This window comes from Zonotrichia albicollis, chromosome 1 (genome assembly GCF_047830755.1).
Source record: "Zonotrichia albicollis isolate bZonAlb1 chromosome 1, bZonAlb1.hap1, whole genome shotgun sequence".
NCBI classification, from domain to species: Eukaryota; Metazoa; Chordata; class Aves; order Passeriformes; family Passerellidae; genus Zonotrichia; species Zonotrichia albicollis.
This window is the reverse complement of record NC_133819.1, coordinates 145,284,474-145,309,437: the sequence shown is the minus strand read 5'-3', so window position 1 is coordinate 145,309,437 and position 24,964 is coordinate 145,284,474. Positions and strand designations below refer to the sequence as shown.

Genomic DNA, 24,964 nt, shown 5'->3' with positions numbered 1-24,964 from the left:
TCTCCCTCTTTCTTCCCTGTATGGGCTTTCAGAATACAATGCCCTGACCAGCACTGGGAAGCAAATAAACCAATTTCGCTCTGGGTCAGCCAGCATTAGGCCCTGAAGATCTTTTATATCATGCATTTTAACCCTATTCTAATAACATCTTAAATGGTTTGTGAAGGGATTATAGAATCATTTAAATTTGCTTTTTAAGTTTGACCTCTCTTTTAGAGATGGCCGAGGAAATGAGTTGGGACAAATCAGGTTTACGGATGGTTTTTTATTAGAGAGGAATAGGTTGACCAAAAATGAAATACACACCAGAAGAAATAACTCTGTACCTAGTTGATTTTCAAATAGATTGATGTCTAGAAGTTTGTAATAATCAAAAGAAACAAATAAAAAACCCCACCACCCCAACAAATGAAATATCAAGCATTGCTTTAAGTTTCCTGGAACATTTTAAGGAAATGAAATACAGTTGTTGGCTGTTTACATCCTGCGCTAAGAGAGGTGATGATGGTGTTGATTTGCCTAGCCAGCTGTCCAGTGAAAGCCACTAAATTTGTATCTGGGAGATGATTTTAATTTCTAAACATGGAGGGTCATAGTACTGCAGCTGTTCTGCTTGGTGGTGGATTTTGAAATGAGGAGCAGGAATTCTTTTGGGCTATTCTGCTCTGCCCCTCCCAATATTGAAAAATGAACTCTCCTTACTACACAGGGTAAAGAAAAAAAATGGCATGAAAAATTAAACAGGTAGGAGATGTTCTCAGTGTGAGACAATCCAAGTGACAAGTCTTGATTGCATTATTTAACAGCACAATCTGGAACGCTACAGAGCTTCACGTCTCATTCTGTATTTCACTGTAACATTTCATGTTCGTGCATGAACTGCTGCCAGTCAGCTGGTGTGCTTCCCTGTCTGCTCTTTTCCCTCATTTTTTGTCTTCATTTCTTACAGCAGTCTTCAGCAGCTTTCAAAATTATGTGACCTTTGTGGTGATCTGAAAAGCACTGGCCACTTTTACTCGATGCCTAATCAATGTGGTGCTCTTTTATTTATTTATTTTAAAAAGAATGACCAGGTTCTTTAACCTGTGCTAATTCTTGATGTTTCTCAAAATACCAGTTAAACTGTTGCAAGGTCTATGTATAGGCATATTTGCTAATAATGCCCACTCTTTATGCATTAAACTATAAAAATAAGAGGTATTATGCAAAAATTACAGCAAAATCCAGACAGGCAATGTATATGAAATTTATTTTCTCCTAATACAAACATTGTTTTCTCTTGTGTTTTTCTAGTGTGTAACACTAAGATACTGTGGGAGTTTTATTTCAAATGTAAAGATGTACCTAACTTCCATGGGAAGTTGTACATATGGATCATGGAAAAAGCACGTCTAAAAAGACATTTTCCAGACTCTTCAAAATGCACAAAGTCATGAGGATATATTGTCCTTAGATAGTTTCTGTCTGTCCCTATAAAAAATAATCTATTGTTAATACCCTCATTTTTGGCATTGGAAATAATGGACTAAAATACAATGATATTTATTCCATAACATATTTTGCCCATGTTGAGAGAAGTGGGGTTTTTTACAAGAGCTTTAATAGCTAACAGTTTCTTTGATTTTTTTAAAATATGAGTCTAAAAGGAACTAACCTTATTGCTTTCATCAGCATTCTAAAAGAAAAAAAATTGGTTCAGGTAAACTATGTCTGAGATACTTGTCCTAGGTGATTGTTTTTAAAGGTTAAAACCTTTTGTTGATTCTTCTCAACACATACTTCTTACCAAATCACATTTCTTTAAAAATGTGCATGTAGCTTTTTGAAATTATGACCCAATATATTTTTGGGAAGCCCTTAGCTAATTAGAAGAAAATGGGAGACAGCTTATACCTTTAAAGACAGGGGACAAAAGAAAAAGGGCCTTCGCAGGCTCACACTACATCTTTTTTTTCTCAGCTCTGATTGTGTGAATAGTGCAGTGAGGAATATGTTTTGAGAATTAAATATATTTAGAAGTAAAATATATGACTCTTTTCCCAAGCAGTTAAAGATGAGTAAGACAAGATGGAAAATAACCTGATGCAGTGTTTCTAGATAATAATAAACATGGACACCTCCTGTGCTATCTGCAGTGAGAGTGTCTTTTGAGTGCTTACCTAAGTTTCTTCCAGTGAGCCTCTGCTGCACCCCAAGGTGAGATTATATGATAGTCATAAAGACAACTCATCAGGATTTCTTCTCCTCACTCAGTTTTAAATAAATCAAGAAGATAGAATCCAGGTGAATTTTTGGGATGGTAAAAGAAGAGACTACTAAAATGAATACAATTAGTCTCTTGGAGTTTCTTATACATGGTAGTAGCTCTTCAGAGAATGTAAATTCTTGATGAGTTGCTGCATGAAGAATTTGTCCCATAGGTGATGGTGTGCCTGTTGAATTCCGTGTTGTTGTTAAAAATAAATATATATACATTTAATATGTTCTGCTGTTTAGATGCCCAACCTACAGAATCTGAAAAGGAAATTTATAATCAGGTGAATGTAGTGTTAAAGGATGCAGAAGGAATACTGGAAGACTTGCAGTCATATAGAGGAGCTGGCCATGAAATACGAGAGGTGAGCTAGAGCGTTTCAATTGTGCACAGCCTGTGGTTGTTCATTGTCTGATCCTAACCAAATACTGCTGGGGTTTAACTTTGCTTGCAGGAGCTGTTTTGGCAGAGCATGTTGTCCTTTAAAATCACTGTCTTGAATTTCTGCTCTGGAATGTTTCTTTTTAACAGCAAAACAGATGTTGCTTGTTTCAGTCATATTAATCCACATATGTAATAGCAAATGATGCTTCTCAGAGTTTTTGGGGTATTATGAATTATGAATATTGATTTTTCTTTGTGTTCCCACATAAGCTCTTCTTGAGTTAATAGTGAATTTGGAAAGAGTGTGGTGTGACTGCAGTGCAAAACTGAATATTGTTGACATCCTCTTGTATGATAACTGGAGAAGCCTGGTTTGGTAATCCTAACACAAAAGGCATCTCATTTTCACTCCCTTTTAATTGGCTTTTATTTACTAAAGTAGATATTTGGAACAGAAGCAAAGTTCCTGTACAGAATGTCATTCAGATGTTTCTTTGTTTAATAAAGGGTGGAATAAATATTCTCCCAACCCCCTTTATTGTCTTCCTCACATGCAGCAATGGGGGCTTTGCTCATGAAGGAAGGAGTTACTCACTGTAACATATCCTTAAGAAATAGTATTAGATAGGAGTATTAGATTACTATTTACTCCATAGCAATTTGAGATACTCAAAGCCATTCACCTTTGAGAGTTTTTCTCTCCATGGAATTGATAAGGTAGGTTTAAGAGGGATGACTGTGTCACACAAACCCCTTAGGAGGGGAGATAGTTTACTATCCATGTTCAGAGACAGGCTGTAGGATCAGGCAGGAATGTGTGTGTGCAGATGCCATGGAGAAATGAGAGATACTTCTCTGAGAGGAGGTAGACATGGCAGGAAGGAAACTTTCTAGGACCTGAGAGGAGTGTGCTGCAAGCCACAGTCCATGGTTGACTGAAACAGTTCTTGAAATCAAGAACCCGACAGTGAAAGTGCTGCAGGAGAGTTATGAGCATCTTTATTTCTGTTTTCGTAGTATATTTTCAGTTGCTAACTGGAGAGGTTGAATTTAAGGTATTAAATGTCTGGGAAGTTTACTGTAAAGACAAAGTCTGTAAATATATCCTTCAAAACTGTGGTATATGCTTTGTACTGGTGGTGCTTTTTGTTGTTGATTATTCTTACATGTTCCTGCTGTAATAGCTAGCCTGAATTTCACAGTAATTTTTGTCTTTGCAAATTTGGGAATTAGTGATAGATATCAACATTAAGATGAGGCTTTGATCGCTAATTTTTTTTTTTTGCTTGGAGTAAGCACAGTAAAGTTGTTAATTTTAATTAACTAGGTCTGGTTATGTAAATTGTCTTATCTGAGTAATTTGATTTTTAACCATTTCTTTATACTCTCTCCAAGTTGTTTTCCTGTTCAGGATGCTTACTTTCAACACAAATTTTTAGACCTTTTTGGAACAGACATGGGTTAGTACATACTTGTCTCTCAACTGAAAACTTCTTAGTAGGTAGATATTTAATTATTAGCTCTTCAAACAATTGTCTTGCATAGGTGTTTTGGTTTTTTGTGTTTTGTTGTTTGGGGTTGTTTTGTCAGCAGTGCATCAGTTATTCCCAATCCAAGCATCTTTTTCTCCTCTCTTTTTCCAATTTAAGGCAATACAGCATCCAAATGATGAGAAGCTGCAAGAGAAGGCATGGGGTGCAGTTGTTCCACTAGTAGGCAAACTAAAGAAATTCTATGAATTTTCTCAAAGACTAGGTAAGTGGAAAGGTGTTAACTTGAGGGTTTTTTTCTCTTAATTTATGAGTATATTTGGCATATTCAGATGTGATCACATCTAGATCAACTCCTTTGTGGAAAAGAGCTCATATTGCCCAGATTCCTCCATACGTTGGATGACAGCAATCTTGCTTCAGTGGATGTCTGAGAGGGGAGAGAGAATGGGATCATCCTTGCTGCTCTTCCTCTACTCCTTTAGTAACTCAGGAAGGCAGTAACCAGCTGATTGTCTGGAAATGAGTAAATTAAATAATCAGAAATTGATTCTGTCAGTGTTTCTGATACCAAGAGTAATTAAAAGAGACTGTATTATTCCGCCCTAAACACCAGAAATAATTTGCTATGTGGAAGTGCCTGATCTTGGTTCATACAAATGCAGTACTTGAGAAGGTGCTTCATGCCTCTTCTGAAACTCACTGATGTGATGGCTATGCTGATAAAACCTGAGACTTGTTTTTTTACCAGCTTTCTGTTGTTATCTCACTTTAAATCAAATTTATTAACATAGCTTGTATAAAATGTGTTTAAAGCACAGAAACTTGTTGCAGGCAAGTTCTGCTTTTTAAAATGGGTGAGGTGTTTTTCTCAAGATGAACAGGAAGCTGGATTATAAATTTGTCTTAAGTCATTACTTCTGCTTACAGCTATGTGCCTCTTGAATTCTGTGTTCTCCTAGAGACTGAAGTCTGCTAACACAGGTTATTGAAATATGTTCTACACAAATGTTGCAGACAAAGCTTGAGTAGAAATTTTCAAGAAGTTTTTTTTTGTGGCTGTCAATGCTGATGGATTATTGTCACAGACATCTTTTGTGAAAAATCCTTTCTTGGGATTTTTCTCCCTTCTGAGAAGCTGTGGCCTCAGCAACAAATTGTAAACAATAGTTAAATGGAATGCAACAGGTGGATCTGTTATTGTTCTCCTGTAGATGTTTAGATTTACTGACCACTCACGGCAGAGCTGCTCTTGCTGTCTGCTGGGACACAGACCTTGTTGTTCATTCTTTTCTATTCTTAGCTTAGCTAGCCTTCTGAGAACTTTTTCTTCTATTTCTTTCTCGTATAGTTATAATGTAATATATATATCATAAGATAATAAATCAACATGAAGTCAACATTCTTGTCTCCTCTCTTCACCTGCAACCCTTGCAACAACTGTCACAGTTTATAAATTTATCTTAAATAATGCATGACTTTTGCTTACAGCTATGTGCCACTTGAATTCTTTGTTCTCCTAGAGGCTGAAGTCTGCTAACACAAGTTATTGAAATATGTTCTACACAAATGTTGCAGACAAAGCTTGAGCAGAACTTTTCAAGAGGTTTATTTTTGTGGCTGTCAGTGCTGATGTGACCTGGTCTGTACAGCAATTTGTACATAAATATGACAGCAGTTGACACATAGATGAGCAGTTCATGGAGTCCCTTTATTATTAACCACCATGTATTTTGGCAGCTGTGTATTTTAAGTGTAGCATGCAGAGTCCCAGGCAGTGCTGGTGCAAGGGGCAGTGCAGGTGTGTGTTCAATCCCCTGTCCTGTGTTGCAGAGGCCGGGCTGCGGGGCCTGCTGGGCGCCCTGACCAGCACTCCGTACTCCCCAACGCAGCACCTGGAGCGAGAGCAGGCTCTTGCCAAGCAGTTTGCAGAAATTCTTCACTTCACACTCCGATTTGATGAGCTCAAGGTAAGAGCTTGTGACCAGAAGGGCTAGAAAAAGAAGCCAAATGTGTTTGTTTGCTGAAGCAGTTTGGGTTGTGTTCTGTTCTGGAATAGAATGTGCAGCGGATACTCAAATATCCAATATGCTTGGCTTGCTCTTGTGACCTAGAGTAAGATCAAACTGGAATGCAGATGAAATATCATATTAGCTTTAGGCACTTGTGTTTCAGTTCACATTAATCATGTTTTTTCACCCAAATTTGGCATATCTCTTGAGATAATGCTGCTGCTTTTAGCTTGTGTGCAGCCACAGTCCAGCTATTTTCTTGCTATATGCAAAGAACTAAGCTGAAATGGTAATTAATTTGCTGGTCTGATCCTTGGAGTCAAATTAGCAAAGCAATTTTTTCAACCTTCTCATTTCCAACTTGTATTTAGGAGATTGTTCCTTTTCTCATTCTTGTTAGAGCTTGTTCTGAATCTGAGAAACCAAAAAGCTTTATGTTGTGCTTACAAGTTCTAAACATATCACAGGCCTTTTTGCTTCACTTCAGGAAGTTGAATATATTCTTGTTGGGTGTATAACATTTTATGAAAATTTGTCCTTACTTTCCTTGAATTTGTCTCAACTCTCTTGCTTCCGTATCCACATAGATGACAAATCCTGCTATACAGAATGACTTCAGCTACTATAGAAGAACTCTGAGCCGTATGAGGATTAACAATGTCCCAGTAGGTAACCCTTGGATAAGATGAAATTAATTCTGCTACCCCCTCTCTTCTTCATGTACAGAACAACTAAACCCTTTCTTCTGTTTTTTAGGCAGAGGGAGAAAATGAAGTAAATAATGAGTTGGCAAACAGAATGTCTTTATTTTACGCTGAAGCAACGCCAATGTTGAAAACCTTAAGTGATGCCACAACAAAGTTTGTGTCAGAGGTAAGAGTATAAATTTATGGCTTGGATAATGTACTTCACAGCACTGCAGGGCCAGACATAATGGGCAGCACAACCTCCTCCTGGCCTAATCTGGCATGTAGGAATAAAACTTGGGGTTTGGAGCCTCAAGAAATGTAATGTGTCCTTCCCAGATGTTGTAGAGTTAGGGACTCCAGCCAGGCACTTTGTGTGTGCATCCCCAAAATTTAATGAGTATTGTCACATAAGCAGTGATGGCTTTTCTCAAGCAGGGAGCTGGGACAGGTGTTTTGCCTGCACTGTGGTGGTGTTTTAGAGCAGAAATTTCAGAAAATTGAAAGGGAAACAGCTTGATTCTCTCTGCTTGAAATAAAGAATGGAATTGAAATGTAGCTTCCTCTTCTCCTTCTACTCTCCTGTGTGAAGTCAAGTATACTACATTATTGCAAAAGGGGGAAGGAGCCTGAACTGGAAAAGTATTTCAGCACCTTGACACATCCCTATTTATCCTTGACTACTAAGTAAATACTGGTTGTAAAATCCAATCAATGCAAGTACTGTGCTTGCCTTGTGATAACTGTGATGATTTTTGGCTTACATGCAAAGAATGCTCACTATTTCGTAGTAGAAAATAATTTTACATTACATGATTCATGCAAAGCTACATCTGTCTTTTAATGTTTTTTTTCCTTCTGAGTTCTGCTTTATGCTTGAAATGCCTTAAGAAAACTGTCCTCTTATTTTACAATTATTTGTGATTGTTGTCTGCCACAATTAAGTTTTGCTATTACAGCAGATGAATATATTTGGCTATAGAAATTTTTGTCTTTGGAGGAGCAGGTTAGATGATGATTCCTTCAAAACTTTCCAAAAGTCAATCGTATCAAGGGTGTAGTTCCTTGGCTACAAGCAAGCAGGCAAAACCCATGTGGTAGCCTTTGCTCTGTAAAGTGCTAATCTATATGATAATATTTTTAAAAAACAGCGCAAGACTACCTGACTCACCATAGTTGTTTTGATTTTTTTTTAATTGCTCCACATTGCTATGCCAACAGATAACTGATTTGACTTAGGTTGTGTAGTATAATATTTCACAGTGATTGAGTTGTGGCAACTGTTCACCTTCTTTTGCAGAATAAAAATTTACCGATAGAGAACACAACAGATTGCTTAAGCACCATGGCCAGTGTGTGCAGGGTCATGCTGGAAACCCCGTGAGTACCAACACTGCTTGGGTTGGGTGTGAGTCACCTCTCTGCCTCAGACCTGATGTGTGATGCATGAAAGAAATGTAATTGGAGTGATTAGGAGCTGTGATGTTTCCTTTTTACCAGCCAAGTTGTTTACACTGACATGAAACCACCTTGTTTTGTTTTGCCAGCCACGGAAATCGTGTGGTCTACTTTTCTGAACATATTAATATTTAAAAATAAAATGACTATGGAAGCTAGACAACCTCTTGGCACTCTTTATAAGTGGTTTTGTCATGTATTATTCAGAGAAATAGGCTATTTGAGCATGATTGCCCAGGGTCTCCTGAAAGAGGGGCTGTGGGCAATGCTCTGGACATTGTGTCCTTGCTGACTGGCCTGGCTGATTGCTCTAGAAAATGACTGTGCTCCTCTCAGGGGAATGAAGAGACAACTTCTAGGCATGAAGGCAGTCAGTTGTCTTCTGTTTATTTGAGAGGCATTGAGAGTATGACCAAAATCACACTAATCTTTGATTATTTTTTTAAATCTGTTTCTTCTGTGTTCTAAATAGTTTTCCATTGGTAAAATTACTGGGGCATGATCCATGTCTTTTAAAATAAGTTTCTGTCCAAATACCGCAGGACATTTGTTTTGTAGTGCATTAAGAGCTCCAAGCATTTATACTCTTACTCTTCTTAGGAATTAATTCCATTTTAAGAAGCAGTTAAAGGTTGTCCAGTCACCTGCCCTTTTTTTTTTCTAAGTCAGAAATTTGGGTGTGTATTAGAAGGTGACAGAGAAAAGTGTAGGAAGCACTGGAGACCAAGTTAGTATGTTTTAATCTTTTTCAAAATTAATTTTTTTTTAATTTAAAAATTTTAGAAACCTGTTGTTGTAGGTTTGCAAATTTTTATTAATCTTCAGGTAACTTTGTAAACAATCATCTGTCTTTTGAAAGGAATAACAAAAACTCACAAGTTTGATGTTTGTAGATTTGGTTGGGTTGGTTTGTTTTTTTTTCCTTTTGAGGATTTATCATAGAATTTTTCTCTTTAATCTTAATTTGGGTATTACTAGTATGTACTGTTATCTTGTGTTTCATAGATAATAAGCTGTGTTTTTACATTCCAGTGAATATAGAAGCAGGTTTACAAATGAGGAAACAGTATCATTCTGTCTGAGGGTAATGGTGGGTGTCATCATACTCTATGATCACGTGCATCCGGTGGGCGCTTTTGCCAAAACTTCAAAAATTGATGTAAGTTTACTGTTGCGAAATAATCTCCTGAGTATTTAAATGGTCTGTAGGCTCCTTTTCTCTGTTGCAGATTTTAGTAGCAGATGTATACACTGGGTTGGTGCTAAACACATAGCTGTGAGCAAAGATGTATATTTCAGTAGTGAGAAATACAAACTAGGCCTTTTGGACATGTAAGTGGGTCATGAAAAATCTGTTTTTGTGTAGTTCTGGTAGTGTCCAGGAATACTTGTAAGCAGTGGTGGTGATGAAAGATCCAGATCAGAAAGTGACAATGGCCCCTGCCTTGTCCCTCACTGACTGGTGAATAGCTCAGTTCACCATCCACCACACTTTGAGTTTCTGACTTTCTACTGTTTTTGATAGTAAGCCTGTGGAATACATGCTGTTACTCTGTGGTTTTGTGGTTATTTCAAAGGGAGTATTATCCCACTGCATTAACTACAGTTGGTCATTATTTCACTGGCTGAATGAAATAATTCTTAATGGATTTATGATAAGCATGTATTTCTGCTCACAGTTCCATATTTTTTCTTTAAGGCTGATAAAGCAGAGCTTGAAAGTTGCATTCACTAAAGTTATCATAGAATGGTTTGGGTTGGAAGGGACCTTAAAGATCATTCAGTTCCAGGCCCCATCCATGGGCAGGGACACCTTCCACTAGATCAGGTTGCTCAGGGCCCTGTCCAGCCTGGCCTTGAGCACTTCCAGGAATGGGGCAGCCACAACCTTCAAAGCCATTCTCCCTCATCTAATCACTGCCTGCTCTTGTAAAATGTCCCTTTCCAGCTCTCCTGTAGCCCCTTTAGGTATTGGAAGGTTCTCGGAGGTCTCCCCAGATCATTCTCCATGCTGAGCAGCCCAAATTCTCTCAGCCTTTCCTCCCAGGAGAGGTGCTCCAGCCCTCTGATCATCTTCATGACCCTGCCTTGGACTCACTCTGGCACAGCCATGTCATTTTTCTGCTGGTGACACAGAGCTGGGTCCAGATGGGGTCTGAGCAGAGCACAGGTAGAGAATCACCTCCCTGCTGTGCTGGCCACATTTCTTTTGCTGCAGCCCAGGACAGTGTTGGCTTTCTGGGCTGCCAGAGCACTTTGCTGGGTCATGGTGAACTTCTCATCCAACAGCTCCCCCAAGCCCTTCTCCTCTGGGCTGCTCCCAGTCCATTCCCTGCCCAGCCTGTGTTTGTGCTTGGGATGCCCTGAGCCAATGGCAGGACCTTGGAGTTGTTGAGCTTCACAAGGTTCACAGATCCCATTCTCCAGCCTGTCCAGGTCCCTCTGAATGCCTTCCCCCCGCCCCAGACTGTCAGCCACACACTCAGCTTGCTGTCATCAGCAAAGTTGCTGAGGATGCACTTGATGTAGCTTTTTAAGTAGCTAAACCAGTCTGTGATAGGAAGATGTAATGCTGAAAGCTTAATTCCTTTTTAATATCCAGAAAATGTCTTTACACTGCTGCTATTTTTAAATACTTATTTTATACTGAATATAAAACATTCCTGTAAATTCAAAAGGTATTAGCATGGAAAAAACTAATTTTTTTAACTCCTAGATGAAAGGATGCATCAAAGTTCTTAAAGACCAGCCTCCTAACAGTGTAGAAGGCCTTCTAAATGCTCTCAGGTACTCCTTTTTGTTTCTTGGGTATTTTAATGTTTTGATGTGAGTTTTCATGAATTGTCCAGGTCATTTTCTTTGCAACAAAGTATTCAGTGACTGTTACAGGGAAAGGTGAATGTAATTATTGCAGGCTTTTCTTCTAATGTGTCCTGAGACAAGGATGTATGAAGAAGCCTCTGTGCTTTAACAGGGTTGTGAATTTGCAGTTGTTCATTCTAAGATAACCTTTTCCACGCATGCAGGTTAAGAATGAGTCATATGGCATGGTAAGTAACTAGAAATTGTTCCTTTTCAGAAAGAATTAAATCCCTGCTGTAGAATAGATGAGACAAGAATTTGCCACATTAATTGGAGAAGTAAAAAAAAAATTAATAATTCAGTATATTAAAACTAAAACCTGCTAATTTGGGTTGTAAAGCTGTATAGTCAGTCATGTCTTCATTGTGTGGGTGTCCAGCATGGAAGAAGTGGTAAAAAGTGCAAAAATGAGATAGACAGGTGAAGTCTCTGTTCTAGTCCATGCTTGGAAAAGTATCATTACTTTTGTAACAAATAACTGGAACTGGGTATTGTTACTTATATGCCTGCTTGGAATGAGGAAGCTTTAGTTTGTTTTGTGAAATTGTGCAGTTGTGATTTGTTTTCCTTATCTGTAGTGAAGCTGCTTTAATTTCATTTGCCGTCTTTTTATTTTTTGTGTCATGATGTCATAAGGAGTTAAATAATGTGGTATTGTAAGTGGGTTCATTTGTAAAGTTGGTTCAGATTATTAGTTAAAATTTGAAAAATCCATGCCTAATTTGAAACTTCATGTGATTATTTCCATGCTAAAATCATGTTCATCTCTGAGCTTCATAACATGATCAGTCTTTGAGATGGTCATCAGTAAAGACACAGGCTTCCAGAGGGAAAATGCTGCGTTAGCATTTATTTCTGACTAGTTTATTGTGATTGCAGCTGCCGTGATCACCAGTCTTTATTAGTAGCCCATTTTTCCCATTATTGCTGACACTGTGAAAGAGCATGGAAGGTGCACTTCAGGTGCTCACTGCACTAAGCAGTGACATTAACTTCTGGTTAATTGCACAATTAACTTCGTGGTTATCAGTGTAAATCCAGTCCATGCTCTCAAGCTGTGCTTTCCCTTTCCATGCATGGATGCTGTAACATTCCTGCTTTTGTACATTTGATTACTCTTTGGGTAGGATATTCAAACCTTTTCTAAGCCATGTTTGGAATTGTTAGGAAGAGATGCAGGGGTGAGCTGCTTTGTGCTCATATGATGAAAACAGGTTCAAGTTGTCATCATGACAAATTAAGTCCAAACCTAAGTCTTTGATTCTGGCAGACTGAGAATTTCTTGGGTTTTCCCAAGGGACAGATAATGTGTTTCAAAAATAAATGGGAGGTGGTATAGGGTTTTGGAGGGAGATCAGCTCTTTGTAATTTCAAATTCATCTGAGTATTGTAATCATGTTCAACTTTTTCACGTGGGCAGAATACCAAGTGCAATAACTTTTCAAGATTTCAGAAAATCTTAGGCTGCTTGTTCGTTGAATTACAAAAAGTGCTGAAATTTACAGTATTATTAACTTCCAAACTAAAAAGTCATTATATATTTATCAAGTGAACAAGTAAAGTAGTACTGCAGTTGTGGATAACAATAAAAGTGTTAATTTAACATGTTAAATTTAAAGTACAAAGTAAGTTTTATTTGCTTTTAGATGAGTTAGGAAGAAGGATCAGGAAAATTAATCACACAAAAATTCTGCAATGAGGATATCTTCTAAAAATAGATATAGCTAGGTTTTTTATATTGATTTAAAAGTGTGCTATTATCCTAGAGAATTTTGGAAGCTGAAATAAGTACATGTTTATGCTCTTTAGTGTTAGCAGCACAGTCACTTAACTAAGCAGGAAATTAGGTTGAAAAGTGATTAAATCCATTGCCATTGAGGGATTCTGGGAAGGTTTGGTCACTGGAAGTTTTGATGAAGAGTTTCTCAAGCTGTCTTATTTGAAGATGTTTCCTGTGGGCAGAGCCCCCAGAATTAGTCTGGCAGATAATTACCTGTCACCAGTGCTACTGTGAGCTTGCTGTGAAAGGCAGTGTCCTGCTGAGGCTTATTTTGAGCTCCCCTTGGTGCAAGGCTGCTAGATTCTAGTTCTGATTGGCACTATCATTTTCTGATCAGAATGTCTGACTTGTTTTCTCAGTGACGATGGAGTGGGTGATGATCCGTGGCTAAGGGTTTTGCTCTGTTACAGTCAGGTTGAGCCATAAACAAAGAAATTACACATTTGTAAGCTGAAGTGCAATAGCATTTATGCTCACCTTGACTTTATTTCTGTGTTTAGGTACACAACAAAGCATTTGAATGATGAGACTACCTCCAAGCAAATTAAATCCATGTTGCAATAACAATTACCTGGAATTCGCACCTGCTGTAGACAGTATTCTGCAATGACTGAGATGCACAGATTTTTTTTTTTAGTGATTGCAACTACTATCTCGTTCATTCTTGCTTTTTATTTTCTCTCTTCCTGTTTACTCTTTTTTTTAATCACTTCCTTGTACCTAAGTAAGCTCAGACTTCTTTTCTGTGCCAAATCAATGAAATTATCAATTCTGGAAAGTATTTCTACTTTTCAGAATAGCCATCCTAAGTGGCAGCTAATTATGCGTTGCATTTGGATTTCTCTGTACTGGGGAAAGATTTGTGACTTGAACTAAATATTTTTAAACTTGTGGTTTTTTTCTTTTTTTGAAAAACTAATATTTAATATTGCTTCTTCTGCATGGCAAGACTGCCTACTTCTGCTATTTAAAAATCCCTTGATGACTTCATTTTCTATTGCAGCTTATTTTCATGTGCAACCATGAGGAAACTAAAAGCAGATTTGTTTAAATTAACTGTGTTTGTACAAAATGGTACCCAACACAAAAGTTTTTTTAAATGAGTAAAAACTGTTTTGTTTAAAAGTTACGTTTGCATTTTGACTCATTTTTGTAAGGATGTATGTTGTATGTTTAACCTTTAATAACTAACGTTAAACTGTGGTGTGTGCGTAGCAAAATTACGTATGCATGTTCATGTCAAATGATTGGCTGTGGATAAGATAATAAAATCAGCTTTCATTTTTCTAAGTGTGGTTTGATTTACCAGTATTTTGAGTGAGATGTCTTCGTGCTCTTTGGATTTTTACAAAAAAATAAATTTATAAATTTTATATAGTGAAAACTCTGCTGTTTCATTACCAGTAACCAGTTGCCTAAGCCACTGATTTAAGCCTGGTGTGATTTAGGATTCTTGCTCTCCACTTTGTGCTGCTTTCCTCTCCCTGAGAATTATTACTCAGGTAGGATTTGTGATGAGGAACTTGGTGCAATCCATATAGATCCCAGTGGGAATTGCTGAAGAGCCTGCATCCAGGCTACCCATGCTGCCTCCTTATAGAGCCGTCAGAAATGACTCTGCACACTGGGCTCTCTCCACACCAGGAGTGGGAAATGAACTCCCCTTGCTGTGTACTGCTGTGTTCTCCTATGGATCTAGGTATTTGTACTGTGTAAAATCTGAATAATCACAGCACACTAAATAATGGTTCTTCTTAGGGAAACGATTTATAGCAACAAGTCTTATATAAGTTGGTGAAAAAATTAAAGCTCTTTTGGGAGGGAAAGGATTGAAGGGGAAAAGTTACACCCCTTCCAAAGGATTTTGGCAGTTTGAAGAGATGGACAGAGAGGAACTGTTTGAAATTCAGCAAAGGCAAATGCGGGGTCCTGCACCTGGGGAGGAACAACCCCAGGCACCAGCAAGGCTTGGGCTGACCTGCTGGAGAGCAGCTCTGTGGAGAAGGAGCTGGGCGAGAGCAGCTGTCCCTGAGCCAACAGTGCCCTGGGGGCCAAGGCCAGGGCTGTCCTGGTCTGTGTTAGGGGGAGCACTGCTAGCAGCTCAGGGAGGGGATCCTGCCCCTCTGCCTCACCTGGAGTGAGGGCTCCAGTTCTGACCTCCTCAGGACAAGGCAGACTGGGAGCTCCTGCAGTGGGTCCAGCACAGGGTCTGGAACATCTCTCTCACAAGGCAAGGCTGGGGGAGCTGGGCCTGTCCAGCCTTGGGAAGAGAAAACAGAGAGGGGACCTCATCGATGTCTGTCTGTCTGTAGGGAGGTGTCAAAGGATGAACCAGGCTCTGCTCAGTGGTGCCCAGCAATAGGACAAGAGGCAATGGGCAGAAACTGATGCACAGGAAGCTCCACCTGAATATAAGGAAGAATTTCTTTACTGTGTGGGTGACTGAGCACTGGCACAGATTGTCCAGAGAGGATGTGGATCCTCCTCACAAGACACACATGAATTGTCTGGACACAATCCTGTGCCATGTGCTCTGGGATGACCCTGCTTGAGCAGAGAGGTTGGTCCAGATGACCCACTGTGGTCCCTTCCAGCCTTACCCATTCTGGGATTCTGTGAGAACCAGAATTGAGAATGACTGGAAAACTCTGGAAATGGCATGTTTCGCACTGATGAGCAAACATGAGCACTCCTTGTGTGGCACCATTGTGATTATGCCTAACATGAGTTGTCAGGTTCTAAACCTGCAGGCAAGGGTGACAGCTCTCAGTCTTATTTGGTGGACAAGTAATGTTTTGTAACTTTGCATAGCATGCTGGCTCCAGGTAGAATGTGTGATTTCCTATGGATATTCCTTCTGCACCATTAAGAAATGTTTTTATCTTCTCTTTGTTTTGAAAAGATCTGCAAAATTGTAATTCATGACACTTGAAGATTTTGAAAGAGGTTCAGGTGTGTGCTATGGATATCTGCATGCCCATCTCTCTTAGGGCAATACATTTTTTCTTTCTGGCCAAAGATGCTTAGCCAAGGTCTCTGTCACAGAGAAACCAACCCATGTGCTTTGCTGGCCTCAGGAATAAAATACTCTTGCTTTGACATGATTCTTCTCTGGTCCTTTTGGCAATATCACAGTTGAAACAAGCTGAGGAAAGACAGAACTGGATTTGTTCGGGGTTTTCAAAAAGGGGAAAAAAACCCACTTTTCCAGAATCATGTGAATGCTACAAACTGTATACAACTGACCCTTCTGCAGGGATCTGAAAGGGAAACTGTCCTCATCAGCTCATCACCCTGAAGAAAAAAATAATAATTTACTGTCAGCCTTGTTGCTGTGAATACAGTTAAGGAATAATAATCCCAGGAGGAGCAAATCATGCTCCTTCCAGTATTACTTTTTGTAAGTAAAGCTTTCTAATGGAAAGCTAATTTACAGAGAATGGGTTTTAAGCACGACTTCTGTATTTGACAGTTTTTACTTCTGATTTGATTGAAAAACACTTGAAACAGTCAATCAGGCCTGAGGCTGTTGTGGCAGAACCAGCCATACAGCAGATTTCTTCTTTGTCTTGCCTCAGTGGCTGCTGCCTAAAACAACACAATTTCTTCAGTCAGCTGTTTTGGACAGATCTTCCTTTCTGCTGCCCCGACGGCATCTTTGCTTTTAGACATCGCTGTTCTTGTGGTCTGAGAATAATTGGAGCTTTCCTTTTTTTCCTCTGGCATTTGTGTTTTGCAGTTTCTCTGTGTACGCAGCTGGGACCAGAGATTAGAGCTGGCTTGCCTTGGCGTTGTCTGGCCCAGTGCTCCACAAGCTTCCCCAGTTGTGAGGTTTCCAGGAAAACAGGCTTTTCCAATGCACCAGGCATCAGCTGTTTGAAGTTTTGAGCTGAACCTGCTGTGTGTTCCTGCTCAAGCTTTGCTGTTTGTTCCTTGCAGAACCATCTTGCCCTCTTTGTTTTACCTGTGCCAGTGGACAGGAGAGCAGCTGGCAGGCCTGGCACTAAGTATGGGTCACTGAACAGCCTCCATGTAAGTTTTGGGGGGAAATTTGCCCTGTTTGGATGGCACCACCCTGTTGTGTGCGATAGCCTGTGATTTTGGAGGGCTGGGCTGGCTAGCACTCAATGGTTAAAATAAATGCTGGGCTCAAATTAGCCACCCTCCCTGTGCTGTGAGCTAGTGTAACCAGCCTGTGGCTGTTGTGGATGAAAGGCCTTCTGCTCATGGTGCTGTGTCTCTGAGTGTAAACAATGTTGCTCCTTTCTTGCAAGCTTCAGATTCCAGGCACAGATGGGTCTCTGGGGGACACATCTACAGTGGTGTGTGTGATGTGTGTCACAGACAGTAGAGACTGCATGGCTGACAGTGTGTGCCATGATTGGAGCAGATCTGGAAAAGAGGACCCTGAAATGGGCTTGGAGCATTCCTGTGCAAACATCTCATTCTGGATGAACTGTCCTCTGGCTCTTTCTCCTGGCTTGCACAGCCAATGCCAGCAGGTATTTGGAGCAGGGATGTGATTACTCTTCAGTCTGCTGCTTCACTTGAAGGTTGCTCATCTTCCTTTTATTAGGGTTTGCTAAGCTTGGTGTTGTCTTTCTGTCCCTGCAAAGATTCAGTCTGGTGAAATAACTAGCAAGGAGTAGTTGAGGCAGTTGCTGTGAGTTTAAAGCTAATTGCAAGATTTGAGTGTGTCAGTGGGAAGTTCACTTTGATGGTTCCCTGGGTGCTGCAAACGTGTGATCACAGGTCCTGTTGGATGCAGGAGGCATCTCTGAGGGTGCCATTTTTGGCTGTGCTGATGGGATTGCTTATTTTTCAAAATCTTGTGAAATAACTCTGTGGAGCAGCTTCTTTTGTCAAAACAGAAAACAAGCTCTAAATTACCAAGCTTCTTGCTCCTTCTTGCCCTTTTGGACTTTTTACCAGCCTAAGGAAAGTGTTTTGAGCCCTTCTCCCAAGACCAGTAAAATGCCTGCTGGCAGATCACAGTAGCATCTCAGGGGCAGTGGAGCAAGGACTGAAGCAATCCCAGGATAAAGTTCATGGTATCGATTTGCATATGAATTTTGTAATGAATTGCTGTCACACAGGACATTTAAAATCTGGTGATTGCAACCAGCTTGATGTGATCAGGCCAGTGGTCTGCTTCCCCCTGTGCTAATGACCCTTTCAGGCTGGTTTCACCCTCAGTTTTATTACTGTGGTAAAGCTGGCTGGGCAGGGTTACCTCCTGTGTCAAGGTTACAACAAAGGGCTCTACCTGATCAGGTATAAACTGACCACTCACATCTGTGCAGTGCTGTGGACTCTGTCACAGCTGGAACAGTGAGAAGTGGCCCTTTGTGGGGTTCTGTGGGCCACTGGTGAAGTTACCAAGTTACTGCACGTGTGTTACAAATGACAAGATTTGACCAAGTGATAGAATCAAGTTTTCTCAAGGTGATCTGCCAGATTAAGCACTGGTTTTTCTGATCTGAGCATATACATGTGCTGCAGAAAGATGTCAGATACAGCTGACACTGCTGAATCACTTGAACCTTTAGATGTTTTATTATGTGGATTCACTGCTCTATTTCACCAGCAAGTGCTGGTGTGCATGGTAGGCTGGTAAAAAGTTACACAGACTTGGTGTGTCCTGAACAAGCTTCCTGAGGCTGCTGATGTATGTCAGTGGTCCTGGAGCTCCCAGGGCTACACTTGAAGGCTTTCCTCAGTTGCCCTGCTCAGTCATGTGTTTTACAGCTGCAGCTTGACCCAAGACCCTCTGTTTTCCTTTTGAAAGCATTCATGTTACCTGCCTTATTATATGCACATGTGTTGGTGCTGTCAGTTATCTTCCATGTGTTTCTAAGGAATTATTGAGGACAGGTCTTAGGATGGCTCATGAGACCTCAGTTTGTGCAAGAGGAGTTGGAGAAATTCAGAAGGTGTATGTGTCTTCTCCCTGTCATGCTGTGAACTGCAGCAGTCTGCTACCCGCTGCAGGCTCCTGCCCCAGGGCCCTGCATTCCCTGCTCATGCTGGAGCCCTGTCCCAGAGCCAGCACTTACTGCAGGGATCAGAGGTGGCCAGTAGCTGAGGGGAGGAGTTACAAGCACCTGCTGACCATGATGGTGAAGTGAGATACAGGACTGCTGTGCCCTGTCCTGGTTCCTGCTGTGGGGTTCCCTTATTAGAGGTGACAAATTCCTGTTTGGAAAGTCCCTAGAGGAGTGGCTTCTTGCCATTCACGGTGTATCAGTGATGTCCCCATCTTTAGAAGCAGGGAGAGCTCCTGCTGCCGGTGACTGAGGTGACCCCTGTGGTCATGGTAGTCTAAGACAGCCCCAAGTGAGAGCTGGTCTGGCAAGAACAAATATCTGGCCTGATCTATGGCCTGCCCCATCTCTTCCTTGGATGCAGGCAAGGAAACAGCTGAGCTGATTATTTTGTCCTTGCTCCCTGTGTCCCTGCATTGTGTGATTTCACATGTGCCTGTTGTGTCAGAGTGGCTGGATGCTGGGCCAGAGTGCAGGCTTGGGAAAGGAGTGTGTGCACACATCCAGCTCACCCAGTGGGCTGGAAACACACCCATCATGTGAAGGGGCACATGAGATGTGTCCAAGGGCAGGGTAGAGAGAGGTGAGATGTTGCAGTATAAAACTGATGTCCCCATACTCAGCTTTGTGACCCCTGCTCAGTATTGGTGTAATTGAACAGTGTGGGGGTGCTTTACTGAAACATGTGAGTTTAAGTAATGTGGCCATCCTAGCTGTGCTCTTTCTGGCTTTAAAGCAGTCGCCTTTTTCCTCTTTAGTACCCTTACTGTTGTTTTTAAGGTGATAGATTCTACCTTCAGTACTGTACATCTTTGAAATGACTTGTAGTGCTTAAATGTGAAATGCCACTTGGAGGCCCAGGCTAGAGATGCTTTCTTTTTGTGGCAGCTGATTGACTGTTCTGGCTAGAAGAGTGATGATTTAATGCCATTGGAAGGAAAGTTGGCTGATGTCACAAGGAGTTTCCTAACACTTCTCTTACGCTAGCGTAAACATCTTGCAAGAGAGCTGTGAGAGGGTGGCTCCTCAGAGACATTCAGTCTGGATTGAGTAAAGGGCAAGAAGTGTCCATTAGGAAATGTTACTGTACTGAAGTGGCCCAGACTGATTGACAGGTCTTTTTCATCTTAAATTGAAGTTTGCACTGGAAATTATGTTTATGAAGTGTTCCTGCAGTTTGAGGTGTCAAAATCCAGAAGCTGGGAAGCATTGGACCAAAACGTCCTCCGCAGAGCATCAATAATAACTGAAAATATGACTTTGGCTGGAGTGGCAGGAAGCTTTTGTTTGTATTGTATAAACCAAAAACTGCTCCCAGAAAAGCTGCTGGATGCTGGGAAAGAGAAAGCAGCCATCCTGAAGATGGCAGTGATGCTCTTCTCAAACAAGCCCTGTTTGCTGGCCGAGCGCCGCTGTTCTTTGAGAGCGACTGTCCCACCTGCAAACTCTCCTTCCTATAAATTACTGCAATATTGCTTTTCCCTTCAAAGACTCAGTGATCCATTGCTCTCTTTATTTCTCTCCCCATTTTGACACATTAATACAACTTGCTTCATGCTCTGGCTTTGCAAATGAGGAGCAATTGAAGCAGGAACATAATTGTGTGTCTGCTCTCAAGGAGGGAACACGTTTCAGAACAGTCCCGAACTCCAAAGTTGTGCCTCTGCAGATCTGCAAGTCTCTAAAGGGTTTTGAAATATGCTGTTAATCAAAAGCTAATTAAACATTTTAATTAGTTTTTACAGTGTGGGTTTTTTTATAGAAGGCTCTCTCTACGTTCTTGTCATGGGTAACTCTTGCTCAGGAAGCCAAGCAGGAAGGTTTCAGTCAGTTGCTTAGCTGAAGGACACTCAGCCTCACAGGCACCATCATCTTCAGTGTCTGTCCCTCTTCACCTGTAGCAGGGAGAGCTGTCTCTTGTCAGTGAGGCTTTGGGAATGATGCTGTTCACAGTTCATCATCTGCTTCCCTCCAGCTGAATGTTTGCTCCATACTTGGCCACCTCACAGCTCCTCCTGTGCTATGGAGTCATATTTCTCCTTCAGGTCTGAGTCCTGGGATCTGCAGATCCCCAGCAAAGGGATGGCTCATCTGGGGCTTGGATCTGGAAACCCTTAAAAGAAAGATCCCAAGAGGGAACAAGCCCACCCTGTCTGCTCAGGAGATAGATTTATTCTGCAGTCTAGGGAAGCTGAAGATCAAACCATGGGAAATTCTGTGGTCTGAACCTAGATCAGCATTTGCAGATACTATTATAAAGTGCTCTGTGCATCTGTGTGTACATCTCTCTCATCACCTCCTGTGCTGCTCTTGTCAGCACTGTGAGGTTACAACTAAACCTGTGCTGCAGGTAAGGGAGGAGCTGATACTGGGCACTGCAGGGATTTCTTTAGCCTGCTACATCTCCCTCCCACCCCTTGGCTGAGGCTTTTGCTGGATTCTTATTCCCCAAAACTGTTCGGTGTTTTGGGTTTTTTTGTATTTTAAATAATGTCACCAACAACAGCCACAGCTTGAGGTTGCATACAGTGCAGGGAAATTTCTGATTAGCCTGAGGCTGGTAATATCCCACACTCGATTTCTCCTGTAAAGGAAGAGCCCTGCTCTCTGAATCCTCACTGCGTTTTCGGCTCTGAGCAAGCGGCCAAGGCTGTGCTGAGCTGGGAGGGGCTGCGTAAGGGGATCGGAATTCGCTCGGTCTGCGCCGCTTCCTCCTCTGCAAGGCCTTGGACAGGAGGGAGGGCTGCTGGAGCCAGGCACTGGGCTTGTTCTGGGGACACACCGAGGAGGGATGGGGCAGCAGACAGCCTGAGCCCCTCTTCAGACACAGCCTGATGCTTTGGTAACCCACACAATGACTGAGCATCAGGGAGCAGGGCTCTGGACTTAAACCAATGTGTGACCAAGTCATTGATGAGATTTGAACTCCCTTTTTAAGGAGGTTTTTGGGCAAGGATAACAGATATGCTGATAGGCACAGATATGCTGTAGATGTAGGCTGTAAGGGGGGAAAGCAGACAAATCTACATTGCGTGAGTTTCTGAGGGTATTAATCAACCTGTATTTCTTCTTCAGGAGTGATTTGGCCACTCAGCAGTTCTGTCACCTCCTCTAATCAACGGCCTGTTGCCTGAAATGCCCATTTAGCAGCAGGCAAACAAAATCAGTGCTTGCTGAACACCAGGTTTCAAGCACGAGATTTGAATTTGGGCCAGGAGGAAGGACTTGTTTCTCTTTAGTAGTATCACTGGAAGATCAAACCAATCAGGATGCAGAGCAAATGGTGCTTCCCACCCCATCAGTGTCTATTAGTGCTGCTGACCATTAGGTGCCATCTCACAGAGGAGGAGTTTTTCAGGAAGATGCACAAAAATAATCTGAATTTTTCATAGAGAGTCTCACACAGTGAACAGCAAACCAAATGGACTGCCCAGGATTGGTGTTGCTACGTTTGCTGAATCCCACGGGAATCACCTTCCTCTCATTTTTTTGTTTTGCTCTCTGAGTGCAGCTACCAGAGCAGCTCATTAGGCTGGCTCAGCCTGAGTGCAGGTGCTGCAATGGGAGGGTGTTGTGCTGCATGCTCTGTGCCAAAGTGAGACCATTGCTGCCAGCATTCCAGCTGCTGAGGGGTGTGCCCAGCCCCAGCTGGCTGGCACCACTGCTGTGGACATGGTGGCACATCATGGTGGCATTGCCAGTGTGTGACAGTGCTGCCACTGCACCCCTTGTCTGCTGGTCCTGGAGTGCTTTGCTTGCCATGCTTTGATCAGCTCCATGGGCTTGGTGGGTTCCAAAGAAACCTGTCTTCTCTTCTCCTCCAGTTCAGCTGTGGCTCAGCAGGGCCCCAGAAGGAGCCCCAGCAGGAGCCCCAACAGGCACATTTGACTGGGAATCTCTGCTGAAGCTCCCTGCTCTCTGTATTGGCCCTGACCTGCCCAGCTTGGGCATTTCTGCACCTCCTTCCTGCAGAAAGAGCCCTCTCACCCTTGCAGAGACAGTGGCTGTAAATCTGGCACAGCCTGCAGCACGTGGGGGCTCTCACTGGTGCAAAGTGCTGCTGTGTGTCACTGGACCAGCACTGGCTGCTCCAGCACCTGCCCTGTGTGCTGCTTTAGCACAGAATCACAGAATTGTTTGGGTTGGAAGGAGCCCAGTTCAACAGCCCTGCCCCTTCTACTAGACCTGGTTGCCCAGAGCCCTGTTCAGCGTGGTCTTGAACATCTCCAGGGGTGAGGAAATCCACAAGCTCTCTGGTCACCTCTGCCTACCTGTGACATTCTTCAGCTTGCACCTTCTCCAGAGGTGTGAGGGGAAAGATTGCTGGGCTTGAGCCTATAATACTCCAGAAATCACTAGGGGGTGCAGACAGAAGTTTATGGTTTATCATCAAATTCCTTTAGTGACCTGGTACAGTAAAAGAACTCATGTTTGGGCAGGAGGTGAAACCATCCTGTGTTGAGGTTGTGGATCTGAGGACCCTGACCAACCTTCACAGCTGTAAGGAGCATCTTTTGGCTCTCCTCTGTATAAAAGCAAAACCAGCTGCCTCCACAATAAAGCACTGCCCACATTCCTGCCTGGCTGAAAGCAGAAGGGGCTGTAACCTGGGCACACACAGGGATGTAACTTTGTGTTACCGGACTCATTTGTGTTGAGGGACCCAGTCAAGGCTGGAGAGCTCTTGCTTTGGCTCTTATAAAATGGATGGTGAAAATTTGTTGGGGACAAAACCCAAAACAATGAATGGATCCAACATTGTATGGAGGAAAGAGAAGTAAAGCAGACTGCACATTAATAATTAAATTTCCAGAGAGTTGAATAGGTCATATTGTATATCAATGAGTCCTATGGTCTTCCTGTATTGCTTTCGACAGTCAACCTGAAAAAGTGTTTAAACTTGGGTCCCCTGCCATGGGAAGCTCTTTTCTCATTCTACCTTTGTTATATGCTAGAAAAACACTTTAATATATTTGTGTGTGTGTATATATATATGCATATATAAAATTCAGATTTTGTAATGGACAACTTATTAATTACAGTTCCTGCGAGAAAAAAGAAAAGGTAGCTATGGTAATGTTTTCCTGTAACAAAACATCTGGGTTTAGATAATAATATATTTCTATAATTACGATAGGAAATCAAATGTTTGTAGCAAGCTAAGTATATGTTACAATTGCTTTTCTAGGAATTTAGGAGCTGCTAAGCTCCCTCAGACCTGCAAGCCTTCTAGCCCAGGATTTTGACAGTGACCAGAACAGAGCAGACCAAGGGTGTTCCAAGAAACCCTGCAACAAGCAGTTAGGTTATCCCTTATCTCAGAAAAGTTTCCATTCCTCCCCTTCCCTCTGTAATTAGAGGTTAGCTAATGCCCCTCAAATCATGAGAGTTTACATCTTTCCTGAGACTTCTTTTCAAAAATAACATTAAATATTTACTGCCGTAACTCTGGTCAAGCTCATTGCTCATCAAAATGTCTAATCGTGCTTGGAGTCTTGCCAGGCCTTTGTTACCCTTCAGCTTCATCCCATTTTCCTCTGCATGATAATCCAAGGATGGGTGAGAGCTGTAGAATGACCAAATAAAGAATGGTAAGTTTGTGGAAATTACTGGAAAACATTTTTTTTCTCTATGTAGTTTTTCCCTGTATAGTTTAACATTCTGTTGCAGGAGCACAAAAGCACAAGACCACCACATTTTGGGGTTGTTTTCCATCCTGATAACTCTGTGTTGGTGGCAGTACTAAAGCATGTTGCCCAGAGGTGGCCCTTGCTGATGGGAGCTGCAATGTGCTGATGGTTCAGAGCTTCTTCAATGTGCTCAGAGCCACCTCAATGTTCTCAGAGCCTCCTCAATGTGCTCAGAGCCTCCTCAGGTGCTGGGGTTCAGGACCTTGGCTGGACCAGCCCCCTCCTCACCCTCCTCATGTGCTGAGGGTGGTTCCTGGGGGCACAGCAGCTGCAGCTGTGGCCCTGCAGAGAGCAGACAGGGCGC

The 24,964-nt window shown here is 41.8% G+C and overlaps 1 protein-coding gene across 5 annotated transcripts in view; it reads left to right on the top strand.

The window, feature by feature from the left end:
• Positions 1-14,216, top strand: part of CYRIB (CYFIP related Rac1 interactor B) — a 96,320-nt gene extending 82,104 nt beyond the window's left edge. For all 5 annotated transcript variants that reach the window (XM_005479595.4, XM_074557043.1, XM_074557051.1 and 2 more), the window contains 9 exons: positions 2,497-2,618; positions 4,288-4,393; positions 5,962-6,098; positions 6,728-6,805; positions 6,897-7,013; positions 8,127-8,206; positions 9,317-9,443; positions 11,001-11,071; positions 13,427-14,216. In XM_005479595.4, coding sequence (XP_005479652.1) covers positions 2,497-2,618; positions 4,288-4,393; positions 5,962-6,098; positions 6,728-6,805; positions 6,897-7,013; positions 8,127-8,206; positions 9,317-9,443; positions 11,001-11,071; positions 13,427-13,490 — 902 coding nt within the window. In that variant the 3' untranslated portion in view covers positions 13,491-14,216. The remainder of the gene's footprint in view (positions 1-2,496; positions 2,619-4,287; positions 4,394-5,961; positions 6,099-6,727; positions 6,806-6,896; positions 7,014-8,126; positions 8,207-9,316; positions 9,444-11,000; positions 11,072-13,426) is intronic.
• Positions 14,217-24,964: the final 10,748 nt, after the last annotated feature.